Here is a 22,646-nt window from a genome sequence, read left to right on the forward strand (position 1 = left end):
GTGGGATCATATGGGAATTGGGTCGCTCTGCTTGAACGCGTACACGCCGCCGGTGCAAGCACCCAACCCCCCGAAGCTGTTTCTGGGTTTTCTGCAAGACATTCTGGCATTCCTCATATCGCTCTTCCCATCGAAGCCGCAGTCGAAGCAGGCGATTGAGCTCCATATGGCCAGGAAGGTGCTCATGGCGTTAAAGAGGGAGGAGAGGGAGATGATGGTCGCCGAAGAGGGAACGGGGTCGAGTGATGGTCGCCGGAGGGGAATGGGGTCAGAAAGGGGGAGTGGAGGTTCAGAGAGGGTTTTGACAGAGAGAGAGAGAGAGGAGCTCCAAGAGAGATTGTCGGGCTTGCAAGATGGTTCGGCGCACCCATCGAGAAATTTTTGTTCATTTTGTTCTTGTTATTTTTGCATCAAGGGGAAGGGTGGAATGAAAATAACGTACTTATAAGAACGCGGAGGACGCGAGGAACGTCGTTCGCCGTGTCCAACGTTTGTCTGTTAGCATAATTTTTGTTCGAATCATGCGCATCAAACGTGCCCTTAAGGTACATGTCTCTTCCTGAATGAGAAAGAAAATGAACACTTTTTGGGCTTTGGCGTACGTACATATGGACTGAAATTAGGACCCATTAATCCCTAACATCATACCTTGCCTATTGATAGTTTTGATCAAATTTGAACCCATGAATGTGATGATCTAAATAATTCATTTAGGTCACGTTTGCATACCACGGAAACAAGAGGGTTTGGGCAGGGAAGCAGATCAGGTCATGCTGAACATGAAGCTCATGCCAACAGCAGCGTGGCCGTCCGTTTTGTATTTTGAAAAGCTAAAAAGTCAATAGAATAGTTATATGCTACGTGGCATTCATCCAAAATGCACAGACGGCCACGATGTTAGCATGAGCAAAAAGATGTTCAGCATCACTCGATCTGCTTCCTTCTGCAGGCCCCACCGTAGCAACGCAAACACGACTACCTTTCGGGGGCAGTTTTCAACGTGATACCCGTTTCCGCGGAAAGCTTTCCCGTTTGGGTCCGATTCTATATAGATATAATATACGTTGTACACCATAATATTTAATATTACCACAGACGTTTTTTCTTCTTCTTTTTTTCGTTTTGGTGCTTTCATTCAGTCTTGCTTGTGAAGGAGTGCAAACTAATGCTACTGCTGACTGCTGTCCTGGTGGATTTGTTGGTACAGAGGCAGAAAGTTGCAAAGCTCGTTCGGTAGTCTCACCATCAGCCATGAATAAAGAAACCAGAGTTCCCGGCACCGGGCGGCAGGATGACAAACGAAGACCACTGTTAGAAAGAGAGAAGGTTAGAAATAATGGGGAGACATCAGCATCATTCAGTAATGCGAGTATTTGGAGTCGAATGACTTTCAGCTGGCTCAACCCACTGTTCAACTTGGGTAGGAGTAAAACTCTTCAGTTGATTGATATCCCAACAGTCCCAGATGAAGATAGTGCACGCAGATCTTCCCTGTCACTGGAAACAGCTCTCCAGAAGCAGAAGGAACCATCTTTTCCCAAAGCCATTCTCAGCACCATATGGAAACCTCTAGTTGTGACTGCAATCTTTGCTGGTCTGACCACAATATCTTCTTACATGGGTCCTCTCTTAATCACCATGTTTATAAATGTTTTAGCTTCAAATGACTCTGTCTCAGATGAAAAATCATATGGTTACATTCTTGCCCTGTGTCTCTTCTTCTCTAAGACGGTAGAGTCTTTCTCACAGAGGCAGTGGTATTTTGGTGCCCAAAAGATTGGGATAAGAGTCAGAGCAGGCCTCATGGTGCACATTTATAGAAGAGCACTCGGTATGAAATGCAAAAGCAAGAGCGTGGGGGAGATGGTTAACCTTATGAGTGTGGATGTGGAGAAGATTGGAGATTTTGCTTGGTATTTTCATGGTCTGTGGTTGCTCCCAATTCAGGTCTCTCTAGCTCTCTTAATTCTCTATATTAATCTGGGTATTGCTCCTTCACTGGCAGCCCTGCTTGCCACCATTCTAATCTTGGTGGGGAACACCCCACTAGCCAATCTGCAAAAGAAATTCCACTCTAAGATAATGGGCGCCAAGGATAAACGCGTGAAGGCAAAAGCAGAGTGCCTCAAGTGTATGAGGATCCTGAAATTGCAGTCATGGGAGTCACATTACATGAAGAAAATCCTCAAATTGAGAGAGAATGAGAAGGGGTGGCTCGGGAGGTATCTGTACACATGCGCAGCTGTTGCTTTCGTCTTCTGGGCAGCTCCCACTCTCGTCTCGGTGGCCACTTTTAGTGTCTGCATCCTGACGGGCGCACCGTTAACCGCAAGCAAAGTGTTCGCGGCGTTGGCCACCTTCAGGATCCTCCAAGAGCCAATATACAATCTCCCTGAGTTGCTGTCAATGATTGCACAGACCAAAGTGTCTCTTGATCGAATAGCAAGTTTCATTTTTGAAGAAGGAGAGGGAGATCAGGAAGGAAGATCATACTTGGAGGTGACAGAGTGCAATAATGCTGACATGAACATCGATGCTGGTGAAATAGACATGAAGGAAGGTGGGTTCTCTTGGGAGTTGTACGGCGAGAAACCCATCATAACCAGCATAAATCTGCATGTCAAGAGAGGACAAAAGGTTGCAGTCTGTGGGTCTGTGGGATCTGGCAAGTCTAGTCTTCTTTGTAGCATCTTGGGGGAGATTCACAAGGTTTCGGGGAATGCTGTTAGAGTGTGCGGTTTGAAGGCATATGTTGCTCAGAGTGCTTGGATTCAGACGGGCACCGTAAGGGACAACATTTTGTTTGGTAGAGAGAAAGACGAGAGCGCATACCATGCTGTATTGAGGGTCTGTGCTTTGGAGATGGATCTCAACAGTCTTGCTTACGGAGATCAGACCATGGTTGGCGAGAGGGGGGTCAATTTGAGTGGGGGCCAAAAGCAGAGGGTGCAGTTGGCGAGAGCTCTCTATAGCAATGCCGATGTCTATCTCTTGGACGACCCTTTCAGTGCTGTCGATGCTCACACTGGAGCTCATCTCTTCAAGGTAGGTGCATTTGATTCCTTGGAACAAAGGAGAGGAAAATCTGGGCTCAACGGGAATAGCATTTGACATGGTACTTTCAACATTTGAAAGGCCTGGAAAGGGAGAGAGTTTTCAAATTCTTCTTTCATTTGTTTAACACACCACGTGTACTGGAGCTGACACACATACATAGTGCTTTACCTTGTTGCTTCAGGACGTTGCCAGAAAGTTAATAACATGGTGAGTTTTGAAATGTTGTTGCAGGAGTGCCTCACGGGAGCGTTAGCTAACAAGACTGTGGTCTATGTTACTCATCAGCTAGAATTTCTTTGCGCTTCAGACCTGGTTCTGGTAAGCCCTTAAATCTCTATTCTATTCTTGTGGTCGTATTGTTTTGCCTGCAAGGACTAGGAGTGCTGAGATGGAGAACGGTTCTAGTAATTCGAAGCGATCACCTTCCCCTCCAGATTAAAAGTATTTTAAGGCATTTAATTAGTTAGGCTCCGTTTTGGATGACACCCAAAACCTGATTAAAAATTAAAACCTGGTTATTTCAGAAACCAGTTGCATGCACGTGTCTGCTTGCCAAGGAGGCTATCATCTTGGTTGAACGCTCTCATGGTTACTCCGTTATTATACGTACTGAAGTGCATTTACTTTTCTATCTTAAAGTTGCTCAACCTCTCTTTCGTGGGGCTTCCACAGACTTTTTGTGGGAGTGGGAGTGGGAGTGGGAGTGGGCACCCCACCGATCATCCACATCTCAAACGTACGACCAAGCATTTTGAGATATGCATGCCAGTGCATCAGTGTCGTCGTCCTGTCTCAAACTAAACGGGAATGTTTTGCCTTATGTCATGAGAATGACGTGAGATAATGGGGGCTTGAGAAACCGTGGGAGTTGATTTTGAGCGAAAGCCACGACCCAGGATCTGCATGCGTTTTACATATGTTCTCAAGGTTTCATATGAAAAGTGAATGCGACTTGGGGAACGGCTTTCTCACGGATTTGGCCTTTTTGTTTGATTCGTGCGAAGGCCGTATCCCACCACGATGCCTTTCCCTCCTCTTTAGCCATCGTTGAGCTGTCGTGTGTCTGCTTGCTCTTGGCTTGACATGGGCTGAGTGAAGTCTGATGGCTAAAGTGATGGATGCTTAAGGTGACGGGCAGCTTTTTTCTTTCCATGTTTTGCATTTATCAACAAAAAAAACGCATTTGCTCCTTATGGATGACTGACGACTGTCAGGCAGGTCGCAGTCCTGACTCTGCATAAAACGTGAAGTCTTCATTAACCGGTTAATTTAACTGGTGACCACAGCTTTGTTCTGCAGCCCCTTGACAGTATAAAAAGCATTAGACAAAAAACTCAACACAACTTTGTCGTCGCCTGCATCTGCATCTGCTCATCAACTTGGTCCTCGAAAACTGTGTGAAAATTTGGCGCTTTAGTCGCCGTCATGGATTGATTACACAAGGTTTTTTTACCACCAAACTTTCACAAGATACCCTATATTTTAGGGTGAGGATCACCTCAGAGGGATGTCGCTCATCTTAAAAATGAACGACACTAATCAAAACAGTGAACAAGCTCATTGTGAGCCATTCGTTTTAAACCATTCGATGCCATCCATCCTGTTCGCCAACATGGGAAAAAATAGTTGGACCCATCTTCCAAGTAGTGATGGGCATCTCATTCGTACAGGTTTTGAATGCTGTTCATGTTGAGATGAAAGGCATTCAGAAGTGCTCTGATCGATACCTTCGGAGCACACTCTGACCTAATCCATGAATTCAATTCTCCATGACGTCTTTGTTTCGTTTCCATCAATAAGAAAAGTCTATAGAAAAGGCATCACCTGATGGAAAGCTCATTCTCTGTGTGAAAGAAAGAATGTATATGTAAATCCATTCACAGGGAGGGTAGTGTGTATGGATTTAAGTAGTAGTAAATGCATGGTAAACGTGATGATGACTGTGACTCCATTGACATGGGACCTTGCATATGAAAAATGGATGGTTTTATTTACAAACTCTCATTTTCATGTATGAATTAAGTGAAACAAACGAAGCTTTGGAGTTTTCGAAGAAAGCGCTGCAAGAGCCCCTACGCCCAGTTTCCTCCATGACGCCAACTGGCCAAAATACTTTCAAAATCACTAGTTTCGAGACACTTTGTTGGTTTGAAGTCGCTAGCTTTCTACATAAAGGATAAAGGATGCTTTTCAGTGGGGCCCGCAAAAACAAGCACGCAACACGTATGCTACTTAAAGATCCGAAAATATTCGGATGCCAAAATTGCTTGTACTGTCTTTTTGTTCATGTTCGGAGCGCTTGCTGGTGCAAGCCCACAAACATGCACTGTGCAGTGAAACGATGGCTGCATATCTTACTTTTTAGACCAGAAAATTTGGTCCCAAGGAAAGCTACCGTGGGATTGGTTTAGACCTAGGTGGAATCAGGACTGGCCTCTATTTTCTTATTACGGTGTCAGGTCTGGACCCGGGTCTAATTGGATTCTTCATAATAGAAATCATACCAGACGGGATAAATACTCTATGAATCGGACTCGGGACACACTCGGCAAAATAATATTTTTTTTAGCATTTTTACATTGAAAAGTTGCAGGTCTTAATAGAAAACTCAGGTCAACCCCAGATCTAGTATAAAATTTCACAAACTGTACCTGGCTCTAATCGAACCTTCGGGTCTGGACCTAGGTCTTAATCAGGTCTTCTTATTTATCACCATACCCAGGCCCTATAATATTTGGTGTGGGTCGGGTCTGGACCTAGGTCTTAATCAGGTCTTCTTATTTATCACCATACCCAGGCCCTATAATATTTGGTGTGGGTCGGGTTTAGGTAAACCCGACCCACTGACACCCCTAGTTTTGGATCCTGAAACCTCAGGGGTCTCTTTTAGGCTATTTCACAGAGATACTCCAATTTAGTCTTGCATCGTCTTTATGTGTTATTTAATAATATATATGTGAAAAAAATAGATTGTCTTGCTTCGTTTTGGATGTGTCCTTTTAGGGGTTGTTTGATCTCCCATTCTCATGCTATTTCGAACAAAAATCATACTGAAAACATGAGGATGTATCAAACCTTGGACGCAACAGAATGTGTCCGTTGCGTTTTTATTTTACTGTAATCTTTGCTCCACGAGAGAGAGAGAGAGGTCCTTAGAGTCTCTCATTCCGCTCTCTTCTCTCTTACAGTCAGGCGACATGGGGTTGAGGCAGGCGGTAAAGGGTGAGGCTAGTGGGAGTCATCAGCACTGGCAGTGAGGCTGTCGACGAGGTTGGCATTGAGTCCCCCTTTTTTTCTTTCTTCTTTTCTTCATTAGACTTTTTATCTCTCCCTTTTCTTCATTGTCCCCCACTCTCTCTCTCCTTATTCATTCTTGTTTTTTCCTTCTTCTTCTTTTGTTCTTCTTCTTCTTGGATTTGATAAGTTTTTCATTAATTATGGTTTTTTTTTTTTATTAATTAGGGCTTTGAATCAAATTTCTTAATTTAGAGTTTTTTATAGTTAATTTGATTAGGGTTTTCTTTTATTTGATTAGTTTTTTTTTCTATGATTAGAGCTTTGAATCAAATTAATTTTTTAAATTATAGATTTTTATAGTTAATTTGATTAATGCTTTTCTTGTGTTTGATCAGGCCTGAATTTTTTTCTTTGATTAGAGTTTGAATTAAGGCTTTTTATTTAATTTTATGGTTTATTTATCTTATAGTTTAAGATTTTTGGTTTATTTTATGATTTATTTTCTTTTCTTTTAAGGTTTTATGATTTAATAGGATTGGATAATTTGTTTTTTATAGTTAATTTATTTTTATGATTTAATATTTTTATGATAAACTTTCATAATTAGGTGTAATATGATATTAACTAAAGCATTTATATATACAAAAAATATCAATTCTTCTTGTCTCTCAAATTACTCAAGTTTTAATCAATTTTTAGTTTTGAGATTCAATTCAAGATCTATATTTGAGGCTAAAATTCATAATAAAATATTAACACACTCATATGGTTGAGCAGATCGAGTCGTATGGTCGAAATCAAACAAGCCCTTAAAGAACCAATCTAAAAGTCCATATGTTCAAGTAACCATTAACCATAGACAAAAGCCATGGTTGTGGTCGTGTCTCATGGGAAGGATGTGTCTGCATTGCTCAGCATAACAGACGTTGGCAGAGCAATCAGCCATCCCACCCATACATAGGTGCAGCACTCACATGTCAGAGGCCCGACAAAGAGATCCAACCCTTTTGACATATATGCGAGTCCGGATCAGGGCACAAAAAAAAAATGCTTTACGCACCTGATCGCCATAGGGATAGGGATAGGGCTTGTCAGTTATGGGGCCATGATGGAGGTCGATCAGGTGCTTAAGGCACAAAATTTTGTGCAATCATATGGCACCTGATCCGGACTCCTGTGCATCAAATGTAAACTTTAATTATTAGCTGTCCAAAATGTGAATTAGATTATATGGTGCGATCCATCCTCTGCCTTTTAGCGGTGACTGCAATGATCGTTGGATTAGGTCATATATGATGGGGCCCAAGTCATGCTGCGGTCACCCCCACGTCCCATTCTACACTCCTTTAATACGTGGAGGAGGGAGGGGAGGGCACGTGTTGCTATTTAATCCTCAGGTTCAATAGTTCAAGATTGAAGTATGATGCGTGGCAACCAACTAGGAAGCTTTGCCTTCTGCACTGCAAGCCACGGTTCCTCTGTACCTGCTTATATTAATTAAAACAGTAGTAATCTACCAGTGAGATGGTGTATGTTCGAGAATATGTTATATGAGAGGGTGGTGTATGTTCGTCTCGTGTCCCCCCCAACCCCAACATGGGGATACGAGACGCACATGCTTACATACGTGGTGCTCTTTGGGACCCCTAACATGAGATGTAACTGTCCTGTTCGGGGAACATATAACCTGCCATGGTGAGATGGTATCCCATGTGGTAAGCGGGGTCCTGTGTCAAGCTGAAGGCGCCGGATGAATCTCTCTGCCACCACATAGGGGCGGTTGTTGTTCTGGCAGGAGTCCTCCTAAACCCAAGCTTGCTTTTAAAAAAAAAATAATAATAATAAGCCAACCCTAAAAAAGCTGATGAGAAAATCATGATTGTGGGAATCCCTCAAGTTTGGAGGAGGAGGTGAGAGGACCACGTCGTTTATATGACAGAATACCCATCATCGTAATGATGCCCACATGATAATTGCAAGTGAACAGTCCGACTAGTTCCCTTGCAGACACACGTAGCCCCTCCATACATATAACATATTCTGTTCTTTTTGGCAATGGAGGCTCCGGCCCATATGCCGTCATGCCCAGCCTCCGTCTTGACTCTGTATTTCTGCTTTCCTAGGCCATAGTCTTGTGGGATGCATGTGAACCATTTTGATTTGGTATGCATTTTAGAGTGGATCCTCTTAGCTCTCTCTCTCTCTGTCTCTCATAGGTAATGCGAGAGGGGAAGGTTGTTCAGTCTGGGAAGTACGCAGATCTATTGACGGACGAATCTGGAGAGCTTTTCAGGTTGATGACAGCCCACAACCAAACTCTGATGCATCAGCATGGAAGCCGCTCTGATTCATCGCCACCTTCACTTCCTCTGCACCAACTTCATCTCATGCAGAATGAAGAGAGGAGGCCAGCGAAGGAAAAATACAAGGCGACGCACGACTTTGGTTGCGAAGAAGAAAGAGAGAAGGGAAGAGTGAAGTTCCAGGTTTACTCTACTTTTTTGAGAACAGCCTACAGGGGAGCACTGGTTCCTCTGATACTCTTCTGTCAAGTTTCTTTCTTGGTGCTGCAGATGGGCAGCAATTACTGGATGGCATGGGCTACGGATGGTCAGGCACGAAGCATAAGCAGGACCAGGTTAATGGGAGTGTATACTATACTATCAGTCGGGAGCTCGGTGTGCATTCTTGGTAGAGCTCTACTTCTTGCTACCGCTGCCATAGAAACCGCTCAGAGACTGTTTGTGAAAATGCTTGCCTCTGTCTTTAGAGCACCCATATCCTTCTTTGATTCAACTCCATCCAGTCTCATCCTGAACAGGGTATCTTCATTAGACGCGTACACACACGCACACGCGCGCTCACACACACACACAAACATGCAGGCGCACAAATTTCTGCCCTTGGTACATAACTAATGATTCAACGTTTGCTCCTTAAAAACAGTCATCGACCGATCAGAGCACACTGGACACTGACATCCCATACAGATTAGCAGGACTTGTGTTTGCACTGGTTCAGCTATTGAGCATCATCATCCTTATGTCTCAAGTATCATGGCAGGTTTTCGTGGTCTTCCTCGTCGTGATTGCCATCTGCATTTGGTATCAGGCAAGCACAAGCTAGTTTTATTCTCTCTGTTTCCCCCATCTTTAAAGGTATTGATTGTAAATCTATGTGTTAAAGGTTGTTCTAACATCATCACCTTGTATTTGCAGGCCTACTACATTAGCACTGCTAGAGAGTTAGCAAGAATGGTTAGCATAAGGAAATCTCCCATTCTTCACCATATTTCTGAGTCTGTGTCTGGAGCTGCAACCATCCGTTGCTTCGGTCAAGAAGAACGATTCTTTGAAAAGAATTTTGGTTTAGTGGATGATTACTCCACTCTTGTCTTTCATAACTTTGCAGCAATGGAGTGGCTTTGCCTTCGCATAAATTTTTTCTTCAATCTGGCATTCTTCTTCGTTCTAATAGCCCTCGTGAGCTTGCCCAGAAGCCAAATGGATCCTAGTAAGCATCACTTGTCTTTTATTAATTGTGTAGCAAAACGATCATAATTAAGCCTTCCCGCCGCATCTTCTTTTGCGAGGATGACGTGTGCGACACAGGCGCTCACGCAATAGCACTTGGAGAATCGGAATGTTTCTAATGAGGACGTGGTTGTGATTTTTCAGGCCTAGCTGGATTGGCAGCCACCTATGGTCTGAACCTTAATGTGTTGCAGGCCTGGGTTTTGTGGAATTTGTGCAACGTTGAGAACAAGATGGTCTCTGTTGAGAGAATCCTGCAATTCTGCAACATAGTCAGTGAAGCACCACTGGTGATCGAGAATTGCAAACCAGAACCAGAGTGGCCACAAAAGGGAACTATCGAAATATCTGATCTTTATATACGATACAGCCCGCACCTTCCTTTGGTTCTTCAAGGAGTCAATTGCAACTTCCCTGGAGAGAAGAAGATTGGCATAGTGGGGAGGACCGGTAGCGGAAAGTCAACGCTTATACAGGCTCTTTTTCGATTAATTGAACCAGCATCTGGAACCATTAGAATCGATGGTGTGGACATATGTAAGATTGGTCTGCAGGATTTGAGAAGTAGAATGAGTATCATCCCTCAAGATCCATCATTGTTTCAGGGAACATTGAGATCCAATCTAGATCCTCTTCAGCAACACACTGACATAGCCATCTGGGAGGTATGGCCCCATTCCCAATGTTCATTTGTGTTACTCTGATACTTATCGTCATGGATCTGTTGAGAACTGGTTCATTTCAAAACTTTTAGGCACTGGACAAGTGTCATCTTGGGGATCTAGTCAGACGTGACCGAAGATTGTTAGATGCTCCAAGTATGTCAATTTAGTACCAATTTCGTCTCTTTGCTTTCTCTTTTCTTATTACATTGGCTGTTTTGGTTGTAATAAAGAATGTGACCAACAGTTGATGAAGATGGAGGGAACTGGAGTGTGGGGCAAAGGCAGCTACTTTGTCTTGCTAGAGCATTACTAAAACAGAGAAGGATCGTGGTGTTGGATGAAGTAACAGCTTCTATTGACACAGCAACTGACCATCTCATACAGAAAACAATAAGAGAAACAACTTGTCATTGTACTGTTATCACAATTGCGCACAGGTTACCAACTGTCATCGACAATGATCTAGTATTGGTTCTTCATGAAGGTAAACATAAATTAGACATTTCAGGCACTTTTGTTTCAGGTTATTATCTAAACATAGATCTTATTAGCATTCACAGTTAAGTTTGGCAACTTTTTGTCAGCCAAGAAATTTTTAGAATTTTAGGATTTTTCATTGTTTTGAACGGCACCAACACAAGTATTTTGTAAATTTGCAAAAACAGGGCATTTTTATATATTTTAATCCATTCCAAGTTTAGTTTTCGAGACCATTGCATTCCTTAACTTATAAACATATTTCTGATATTGAGTCATACCAACTTCAGAACTCTGAGTTGGCTGGAATTTCGATTTTTAAATCCAAAATCTCGCTAATTCAAATGCACACAAATTGTGATTATACTTTCCTGGAATTGAAAATATATATATTTTCTAAAGCTAATCTTTACAAACTTACGCAAAGCTTAATGATGTCCATCTATCATACCTTTCCAGGATAGAAAATATTTTCTAATGGATCTTAGGTCTAATTCAAATGCACACAAATTGTGATTATACTTTCCTGGAATTGAAAAAATATATATTTCAAAGCTTAATGTTATCCATCTATTATACCTTTCCAGGCTAGAAAATATTTTCAAAAGGATCTTAGAAGGTTATAAATTTATAAAAAGTACAGGTAGTGTGAAAGAATAGGCACAGCTTCTGCAATTGTAAGAATATGTGGGAACAGGTTGGTGAACTTGTTAGCATTTTCTTTATTTTCCTTTAACAGCTCCACTAAGCATATATAAACATGTTTTCTAGTTCTGTTACAGTACGTTTAGGATGTGTGACAACCAGAGGATGTGTTAGTCAAAAAGCAGCAAGTCCGTTATATAGCAGAAATAGATCATTTCCTTATTAGGTACAAAGGCCAAGGGTGTCTGTCTATTAACCCTTCAATTTCACTACCTATAACAACCGAATCGCCTTTTGCTGTCTTAGGAATTACTGCGTATATTTTTGGTTAAAAAAAGCTTTTGACTGTCGGGCATGCGAAGAAAAAGAAAAGCCAAAGAGTAGTTTGTTTTTTCAATTTTTAGTACATGCAGAGATTGATTTCATGTGTCGGATGATTCAGGAAAAGTATTGGAGTATGATTCTCCGGCCCAACTGTTAAAGGACTCGTCCTCGGCATTTGCTAAACTAGCCATGGAGATGTCATGAAGTTCCAAGGGAGAGTGCGAACCTTCAACGCAATCTTAAAATGATTTTTAGAATTACAGTCGCATACACATTGAATTGCTACAATACACAACTAAAGCCAAAACATTCCTAACAAAACCAAAAGACCACGCTAGAAGCAGCAGCTGCAAGAATATCTGTAACAATATCTACAACAAAATGTGGTTAGAATCAATTACACAATGCTGCATTCTATTGTATTTTGTCTTGATACAAATGTAAGTCATTGCTGTATTTTGTGTTGATATGAATATAAGGCATTCTGTTGTGTGAACACTTGCATTTTTGCTACATGTTCCCACACATGCACAGCGACATGGTGCAGCTTCCATCCCTATGATGTAGTTTCTTATGCCGCCTTCAAATTTATTACTACCTTTTTCCAAATATTACCATGAGACTAATTGCTCCTCGATGTTGTTACTGAATACTGTCTTTTAAGACTTTATAACCACCTGTATTACCTTGTGACTACAGTGGTAAGAAGCACGGTGGTGAATTCGATATCTTGGATGTGTTCGAACTTATTCGTCTTATTGAAACAGATTGACGATGGTTGTGTCTAGGAGAAAAAGTGAAAGTTACTGCAGCCAACTCTTGACTGACCGTCCTTTTGACATCTGGCCACCCATATGGGCAGTTTCTAGCGAAAATATGAATTGATAAATTACTTTTTAACATAAATATAGCAGGAGAATGAGACCAAACTGCAAGAACCGAGACCAAACTGCAAGAGCAGATCAAGACAACTGATCTCATGGTTCGGTTATGGTAAGTCAACATTTCTTAGGAACCTAAATAAACTCACAATGATATATGTACTGTTTTTGAGGGGTGATTGAAAAGGTATTTGACGCAGAACACTTTGAAAGGAACTCCAACTAGAGGACTCTCAACTCAAGGGGCACTTGCGTTGCAAGGTAACACTCCATACATGAAGTAGTGTAGAAGTCCCAATGGTATGGATCATGGCAGCAAATACCCTTATAACGAGTATGACCTTCCATGTATCACAGAACCATTAATATAAAAAAAATGTATCACGGAACCATTAGTTTCTTATTATCAACTTAATCTAGGTAGTTATTAACTTTATGTGTAGGCAACCAAATGCATACACGGGTCCAAATACCTTATATCTGCTACTAAAACATATATATGCCTTATATAAAAAGCCAAACACCATTAGAATCATCAAACTGAAATAATATCATTAACTTAATATGTCAATCATACATGTGATCACAAGGCGCCAACAAGTCCCATGTCAAATACATGATCCTCGAATACTTTTGGTGTTATTCCCTTTGTCATAGGGTTTGCGATAATGAATTATTCTTTTACCTGTGTGCTCTATTGACACTTGATGATCGCGAATCTCCTCCTAACCACAAGATACTTAACGTCGATATATGTATACTGGCTATAGTACACTTATTATTGGAGAAGAAAACTGCTGCAGAATTATCACTATAAACCTTTAATGATCGAGATATGGAATTGACCACCTTAAGTCCAATAATGAAACTCCGCAACCAAAGAGTTTGTGTAGTAGCCTCATGACAAGTAATGAACTCAGCTTCCATAGTGCAAGATGTAACAATACTTTACACTTCTAGTAGGAAAACAAACCCAGATGTTTTCCTAACTTTTTTGTTTCTGGCATAATCCGAGATTGAATATCCAATCACTTCCAATTGCTCAGATCGTTAATACGTGAGCATGTAGTCCTTAATGCCCTGTAGATATTGCATGAACTTCTTTATTGCAACCCAATGACCATAGCATGGATTGCTTTAGTATCTACTCAATATTCCAAGAATAAAGTAAATCTCTGGTTTTGTGCATGTCTGAATATACATCAAGCTTCCAATTGCAAACACATGAGGAATATCTCTAATATGCTCCTTTTCCAGATCTGTTTGTGATACCTTATTTCATGAACTTTATATCCTTTGACAATAGGTGCTTTAGTTGGAGAGAAAATTTTCATGTCAAACTTTTCTAAAACTCTTTCAATGTAGGCCTTTTGAGACAGTAAGTATTCCTTAAGACCTATCTTTGTGAATCTCTATTTCAATGACATAAGCGGCTTCACCCGTATCCTTCTTATCAAAGTTCTTAAAAAGAAATCCTTTTGTCTCATGCAACAAGCCCAAGTCAATGCAAGTTAATAAAATGGCCTCTACATATAGGACTAAGAAAATACATCTACTCTCACTAACCTTTGTGTATATGCAATTATCACTAATGTTCTATGTAAAACCAAATGAAGGAATGACATTGTTGAACTTGATATACCATTAATGAAAAGTTTGTTTTAGTCCATATATCAATTTCTTAAGCTTGCAAACCAAATGACTCCATTTATTATCAATAATGTTCTATGTAAAACCAAATGAAGGAATGACATTGTTGAACTTGATATACCATTAATGAAAAGTTTGTTTTAGTCCATATATCAATTTCTTAAGCTTGCAAACCAAATGACTCCATTTATCTGAGATAAAACCCTCAAGTTGTTGCACCTGCTCATCCAAATCTCCATTCAAGAAAGTTATTTTCATATCCATTTGATGTTAACTCAAAATCAAAATGAGTTATTAAAGCCATTATAATTCTCAATGAGTCTTTGCTTGAAATGGGAGCAACTATGTCATGGTAGTGAATGTTGTCTCTTTGAGTGAATCCTTTGGCAACAAGTACAATACCCCCGATTTACAACTCTATTTTTTGAGATTCTTTTTTTTACACAAATACAATGGAAACATTCAATCGGGATTGTCATAGTTGCTTTAAAAAACCATCCGCTAATTAAACCACAATAATGAAATAACTAAAAATCATAATTTATTGAATTAAATCAAATTATCCATAATGGTCTAGATTTGAAATCATCACTAAACATCATGTCCAAAGTCATTCAATAGAGTTCCTCAAATAAGGAAACAAAATAATGACCTCAAAAGGTAGAAAGTAAAGTCCAACGCCACAACCACAAAAAAGAGAGTTACTCGGCTTCTTCAGAACCTAACATTATATTAATGGGGCCAGACAACCCGAATTTGAGTAGAATATCAACATACTTACATCCATAAATGATACTAGAATTCATTAAGACATAACTTTTCTTAAAATAATTTAACATACCAAAGTAAATCATGCATATTTCTTAGCAGTTAGTAATCATGCAACTTGCTATAAATTAAAAATATCATAACATCAAGATACATTCATGCACACACATTTATTGTAATACCTGTAAATTTTATTCATTTAACTTTTAAATTCGAGTAAAATTTAAGTTAAATTCAAGTTAAATTTAGGTAAAATTCAAGAGTTTAAGTTGAACTAAGACTTTAGTTGGATCTGTTATGAGCGTAGATCTCGTAGGTGATCTGATTTGGTGATTTTGGATATGGGTTTGTTCAAAAAATGCAATTTTCAAAATGGAATGACCTCCATTTTAGGTTTTCCAGCTTGGATCAAATTCAAAATTTGATTTTTCAAAATTGATTGGGTTGTGTTTTGGAACCAACCCAGGTTCTTTATGAGACTCAGAGGGTCACGCCCAAACCAGTGGGGTGCCATGTGTCAATGTGATGGCCTACAAGGGTTTAGGAAGAGGCCAAGGGTTTTTATGAATTTTGGATGAGTCATATCCGGATCTAAACCTTAGTATTCTGATCTAATATTGATTTGGATTTCATTAATGGATATGAACCTTCAATTTAAGTGTTGGATTCAAAATTAACAAATAGTTTCTGGATCTAACCCAACTGAGATTATATACAGTTCAGAATTTTCAGATCCAGTCTTCTTAGATTGGACCCAAGTGGGACGTCACCTAGGTGAGACCCACTTTAGTTTTAGAATCCTCATGGATGAGGCTCTCAAACATTTGAGAGGGTTCTAGAGAGGGTGAAACGCCCCCCTACTGGACCCCATATTTAGTTAGAAAAAAAAATAGGAAGGACTCTTAAGAGACCAAGGAGATTAGGAAGTCAAAATCTAGAGAGAGTATGAGAGTTGTTGGGAGACTCCATATAGGAGTCTTCAAGGTGGGACATCCCACCAAGTGGGGGCCACTTGTTATGATGATAGAGTTGGAAACTCTAGAAAGACAAAGAGAGTTCAATAGGAGGGGACACCCCCTATCTCTCTATTTAAAGCCCCTCTCTTCCATCTATATTTCTCTTATCTTCTTCTTTCTTCTATTCTATTTTCTACCTTCTTTTTTTTCTTCTTTCCACACCTAGGATTTTATATGGGCAGCCATTAAAGCTGCTCTAAAGTGCTAAGATGAGAGACAAAGGCATTAGTTCATCAAAGAACATGACTCGGGTAGGATTCATCTTACTCATAGCATAGATCGAATGCAAGTGCATAGATCGTGCGTCTTGCCGATTCTATGGGTTGGTCCATGGTGGATCAGATATGGAACAAGTTAGAAAAGAGTTTTAAAACTATTTTTAAATTAATACCATGCTTTGAAACAGATTTAAAAATACACTTTTAGTAAAACTATGTCCGAACGGTCAAACCGAGAAATCGGGTAGTTTGAAACATATAGTTTTGTATTCCTACATGATTTAAGATTACTATATCCTTGTTTTCAACATGATTGAATGGATATTTATTTTCTTTCATGTGTTTACAGTATGAATCATGTTCTTACAAATTTATTTCATGTGTTGTATGATGATTTTGCATGCTAACATCTTAAACTATATATTATGTGCATAAATTATGAAATATATTAATAGTATAGGATTTGATGTATGTTTTATAATCATATAACATTTTTATAAGTCTACATGGTGTTTAGGTACAATATATATGGTTGATGCATAATTGAAAATCAATATTACACGTTGATTCTTGTGTTTTTCCTATATGTATCATGTTTTATATTGTGATGCACATGCTGTCATGAGTTTTTAAACTGACTCATTGCAAAAAAATAATTATAGCTCTCAAACTAAATCACCTATGGCCAAATTCTTTTATGGAGACCTTCTAGACATCTGTAAGGTATCTCAAAAAAAACTGGGTCCTGATGGTGGTAAGAAATTGAGGGTTATGACTGCTATTGTAACGCCCCGGATTTCGAAAATAAAGTTAAGTTAAAATTTTCATGAAATTACTTTTTTTTTCTTTGCAACGAAAGTTAGAAAGCTTTTAGCAGCAGAATCAAACGACAATGAGTCATCAGTTTTAGAAAACTCTGAGCAAGTCACAGGTATGTGGCCAAGCACTCCTTGACCACCAAGGTGTTCTATTTATCAAAACCACCTGTTTATTACAAACACCACTGCTTGGGAAAAATAATATTCGGTTTAATAAATGAAGCAGTACAACATTGTCTAGAGAAACCCTGGAACTCGATGTCACATTGCTTCACATATCGCAATGCAGGTTCAACACCTGAAATCCTCATTAAATGGGGTCAGAACCACTGATGGTTTGGTAAACAAGCAATCATACATCTATTCAACTCAAGTAAATGCGTTGACCACTCATGGTCACAATTCGCAATAACGACGCTCAAGTCTCTACGACTTAGCATATATCGCAAGAGCCTTCTTTGGGCTATAAGTTGAACATTCGCTCAAATTTTCATGACTTAGCATGAGCCTTTTCAAAGCTATGATTTAAATCTCTCGCTCAAGTCTGCACGACTTAGGATAAGCCTCTCCAGGGCTATGATTTGAATAACTGATCAAGTCTCCACGACTTAGCATTGACCTCTTTCAGGTCTCAATTGGGATGTCAAAGCTCAAGTCTTCATACTTGGCATATCCGTATCTTACGAGCCTAAGGCGCAAGCTCCTCGAGCTTTGCTTAGTCGTGTAGATACAACACGGGTCTTTGCCCTATCGGTCCAATAGTATACCGATCATGACACCTTCACTAAGGTTATGCAGGACTTGACACAACAACGTCCATTCACTCATATATTCAATATATCGTTGAACCTAGAGCTAATGCATTGTTTCAATATTAGCTTTTCTCTCTTGGTACGCAGGAGAAGCTTTGTCCAGGTATTAACGTGATGTTCTGGGGGTTGATTATTGCATGTATTTTAGATACCCCAGAGGCTTGTTGACCCTATCCATAGTAGGCCAACAGTCTCGTACTAGGTGAACTTTATTAGGCCCAATTCGGATACATCCTCTACTTGCAGTAGTTGGGTTCAATCCTTAGATCTTAAGGATAACCACGACCTCAAACCCCTTGAGTGACTGAGGTCCTATTGAACTCTGTCAGGTTCATAATTAAATACATGTCACTCGGGTTATACCATCACTGTCCGTCACACTGAGCGATAGTCATGAAGGGGTCTGACAGTCTTACCGTTACTTATCGGATATGCGCATGACGCTTGGGCAGTCAGTGCCTCTCGCACTGAGGACATATGTACCCAACTCCATTCATTGTAATCCTCCCTACATGTTTCTTTGACCACAAGGTTCATCAGACTTTAAGTCTTATTCATATGCATGCTTGACCTTGCTCTCGACATCTGCGACTATCACGAGCATCTCACATCTTTCAAGTGGACAATGTACTCTGGCACGATAGCCCTTACGAGTCTAGTTGTGTATCAGTATCTTGGCAATGGATCGACTGCTCGACGTGAATCATGGCAACGGACAATTGGCCTATTCAAGGTGCAACAACTACTCTAGATCTGCGGCCCTTATGAGCAGTGACCTAGTCAAGGTGCAACAACTACTCTGGCTCTGCGGCCCTTATGAGTAAAGTGCCTTTACAAGCGAAACAGGTCATTCTAGTAGCGTTCCAACAACAGGGCATCCTCGTGCCATTCAACTGGTTCCGACAGCTCTTCTGTCAACCATTTCAACAACACTTCCTCTGCTTTGACGCTAGGAGTGAGTCTAACCTTTCTACATTACAGAAAGTATATGATGGAATATGGGCAACACCTCCTCTATATGATGGAGTAACATGCTACGCTCTATCTGAGCATGGTTGAACTTCTTCAGAAAATTTTGCAACACTCTCTCTCTTTAACTGAGGAAGCATGCGTTTCTTTTAAGCTCGGTGAGCATCTTTTCTAAATTTCCAACAACACTTCCCCTCTTTGATGGGAAAATCACTACGCTTTAACTTGAGAATGGATGTAAACCGTTGTGCGTACTTTGCATCCATCAAAGTTTATTAGAACCTTGGGTCATATGCAAATGACTTAGTCTTTACGAAAAGCGGTTTTGCGCAAAAGCGAAGCCTTTCCAATAGGGGCTTCATTTGTTAAGCAAAATCTTGATCGAGGAGCGGTAATTGAATCACATTTGTGATTTGGAGTCGATCTCCATTTGAATGCTCACTTATATGCACTATATTTGGTATAAACAGAAGCATGTGCTTTATATGACGGTGACGTAAAGGAGTGCATATACATATTATTCAGTGGGTGAAACTGAACGAAATATTCTACATATATAATTGCAAAAAGTAGGGAAGCTTTGGCATCGTTCAATGCGACGACAAGACAAAATGCATAATTTAAGTGCATAATCAGAAATTGCAGAAAGCAGAGAGCCTTGGCATCATACGACGTGATGGCAAATCATAAATTATATTTAAGTAGGAGCCTTGGTGATATATAACGCAACGGTAATCTCAAGACAATATATATGAGAATCAACATCCAATGATAGTTATAAGGTGAGCGCGTAAACACCAAAGTATCCTAGAGGGCTCAACCAAGAACTAGGATAAGGTACCGTTTTTAAGAATGCATATATTGCATATTCAAATATATATATTCAATGATACTTACGAGGTGAGCGCGTGAACACCGAAGTGTCCTAGAGAGCTCAACTAAGAACTAGGATCATATACTACTTCAGAAGGTATACAGTATATACCACAAGCAAATACTTGAGAGATATGGATCAACGAAGCAAACTTACCTGTTGATTTGCGAAGAAAGGCTCAAAAACACTCCTACTTCGAACGGGGTTTGAACCTTCTTTTGAGAGGTCAGACTAGGTTAGATGTGTTACGACAATGAAGCCATACATGATACTTCAAGTACAACGTTTTGATGATGAGCAAGTAAAATCAACTGCATTTCAGCTAAGGCAATGAAGAAATTGAAGAATTCGATGAAGAATCTTTGAAGACTAGTGTGCAAATGTTAGATTCATTAAAAGTCTTAGATTCTTGTAAGAGCCTTACTTAGAGTGCATATTTAGATTGCATTTTACCTAAAAAAGTCTTTAGAAAAACTTTTCTAAAAGAACCCTTCATGAAAATCTTTTTAGAAAATCCTTTTCTTAAATTTTTGTGTTTATTAGTCGACCAATAGACTCATCAGTCGACTAATCCTTTCGCGCCATATTTTCTAAAAAGTCATTTTTGTCAAATTAGTCGACTGAAGGTTTTATCAGTCAACTGGACAGAATGTCTGTTTTCTAAAAAAATTAGCAGCAGTCGACTAATGACTTTATCAGTCGACTGGACAGAACATGTGTTTTCTGGAAAATTTAGCAGCAGTCGACTAATGCTTTTATCAGTCGACTAAACAGAATGTATGTTTTTCAAAAGATTTTAGCAGCAGTCGACTGAAAGGTTTTTCAGTCTACTGATGATATTATCAGTCGACTAATTTTATTTCTAGTCGACTAAGTTTCAAAAGTTCAGATTTTCAAACAGCTCGATAAACAGATCAGTCGACCGACGATAACTGTCAGTCTACTAATAACTAACTATTAGTCGACTAACTACTATTCCAGTCGACTAATTTTGTCGTTTTTCCTGAAACTTCAAAAAGGCGTGTCTTCTCATTTTTTAAACATTTTGATCATTCAAAATGGACTATTTTGACACTCTTTCATACCCTCAACGTATGAAAACTTTCAACTATAAATATGAGTGCATTTTACACTCAAAACAACTTCAATTCAATCAATTTGAATCAATTACTCTTTGCTTTTTACTCATATTCATTTTCTCACTCACGTGATATTTTTCACTTCAGCTTTTCACTTAAATTTCTTTGAGAGATAGTGAATTCGTGAGTAGAGTATTTCAACAACCTCAAAAGCCAATTGCATCTCATTTGCATTCAAAAGAAGGGCTCATAGGTTGTATTGCAAGTTGTTACTTATTTTCTGTAAAAGGAAGGACTTCTTGGTTTAAAGGAGTTGTTTGCGTTCAGTAGGTGTGTTACTGAAAGTGGGACCAGGTTTGGTCTGTATGATCTTATAGTTACACAAGGTTGATAGTGGAAATCTCAAGCGGGTTTTGCTTGGGGACTGGATGTAGGTCGAGAAAGACCGAACCAGGATAAATTTTATGTTCTTTGTGTGTTTGATTTTCAAATTGCAAAATCCGTCAATATTCCGCAGGCAATTTTTTAAAGCACTATTCACCCCCCTCTAGTGCTCGTTGCCTCGATCCTACTGCACTTTCATTTGGTATCAGAGCAAGGTTTGCTATTATTTTGATTTGATCATCATCTAGCATGGCAACTACAACATCTCGGCACAAAGAAGGATGCTCCTCTGTTCGCCCTCCTCTCTTTGACGAAACAAACTATGGATACTGGAAAGTGAGAATAACAATATTCTTGCAATCCATGGATCTCGATATTTGGAGAGTTGTTTCAGATAAATACCAAACTCCATCAATTTATTTCAGCCGATGGACCGATGAAGAAAAGAAGACTGCTTCACTTAATGCCAAGGGAATGAATGCATTGTATTGTGCCATTGACAAGATAGAGTTTAATCGCATCTCTCAATGCTCTACAGCAAATGAAATCTGGCATACTCTTCTCGTGACTCACGAAGGTACGTCAAAGGTAAAGGAATCTAAAATTGCTTCTTTAGTTCATAAATTTGAATTGTTTAAAATGAAGCAAAATGAATCTATATCGAACATGGTAACAAGAATGACCGATATAACTAACACTCTGAAATCCCTTGAAAAAGAATATTCACAAGTGGATTTAGTCAGAAAGATCCTAAGGTGTTTAACTCCTGAATGGGAGAGAAAAACCACAGCTATTGAAGAAGCAAATGATCTAAACACTCTCACTCTTGAAGATTTGGTTGGTAACCTAATGGCATATAAAGTCCAACTTCAAGACAAACAAAAAGAAGAACCCAAGAAGAAATCTCTTGCTTTTAAGGTTACTTCTGACTCTGAAAATTCAGAAGAAGATGAAGATGGAGATATTGCCCTCATTACAAGGCAATTCAGAAGATTCATCAAAAAGGGAAGATTTCAAAGAAAGGTAAAGAAAGCAGATTCTTCCAATCCAAATGAAGTCAAGTGTTTTAATTGCAAAAAGGCTGGACATATCAAGAAAGATTGTTCTCTTCTCAAAATCAAGCTCATGGACCAATTCAAGAAGAAAAAGACATTTCAAGCATGTTGGGATGATAGTGACTCCTCTTCCGATGAAGAATCAAATGAAGAAGTCGCCAACATGTGTTTTGTAGCACAAGAA

At 39.6% G+C, this 22,646-nt stretch overlaps 1 protein-coding gene across 1 annotated transcript; it reads left to right on the forward strand.

Moving 5' to 3' along the window:
• Positions 1–10: 10 nt before the first annotated feature.
• LOC149837397 (putative ABC transporter C family member 15) lies at positions 11–12,350 on the forward strand. The gene is made up of 10 exons (XM_090008027.1): positions 11–267; positions 1,140–3,045; positions 3,289–3,375; positions 8,511–9,116; positions 9,241–9,405; positions 9,513–9,807; positions 9,972–10,492; positions 10,582–10,645; positions 10,737–10,976; positions 12,057–12,350. Exons 1-10 carry the CDS (start codon positions 11–13, stop codon positions 12,140–12,142), a joined length of 4,227 nt encoding a protein of 1,408 aa, XP_089864153.1. The 3' UTR covers positions 12,143–12,350.
• Positions 12,351–22,646: the final 10,296 nt, after the last annotated feature.

The sequence above is a fragment of the Nuphar pumila genome, chromosome 5 (genome assembly GCF_984573655.1).
Source record: "Nuphar pumila chromosome 5, dmNupPumi1.hap1.1, whole genome shotgun sequence".
Taxonomy (NCBI): Eukaryota; Viridiplantae; Streptophyta; class Magnoliopsida; order Nymphaeales; family Nymphaeaceae; genus Nuphar; species Nuphar pumila.

What these genes read in the sequence shown, in the direction of transcription:
- LOC149837397 (XM_090008027.1), top strand. Translation starts at nt 11, where the DNA reads ATGGGAATTGGGTCGCTCTGCTTGAACGCGTACACGCCGCCGGTGCAA. An exon ending in GCGCTTCAGACCTGGTTCTG is followed by an intron (nt 3,376 to 8,510) that starts GTAAGCCCTTAA and finishes TGTCTCTCATAG; the next exon opens with GTAATGCGAGAGGGGAAGGT. An exon ending in AGTATTGGTTCTTCATGAAG is followed by an intron (nt 10,977 to 12,056) that starts GTAAACATAAAT and finishes CGGATGATTCAG; the next exon opens with GAAAAGTATTGGAGTATGAT.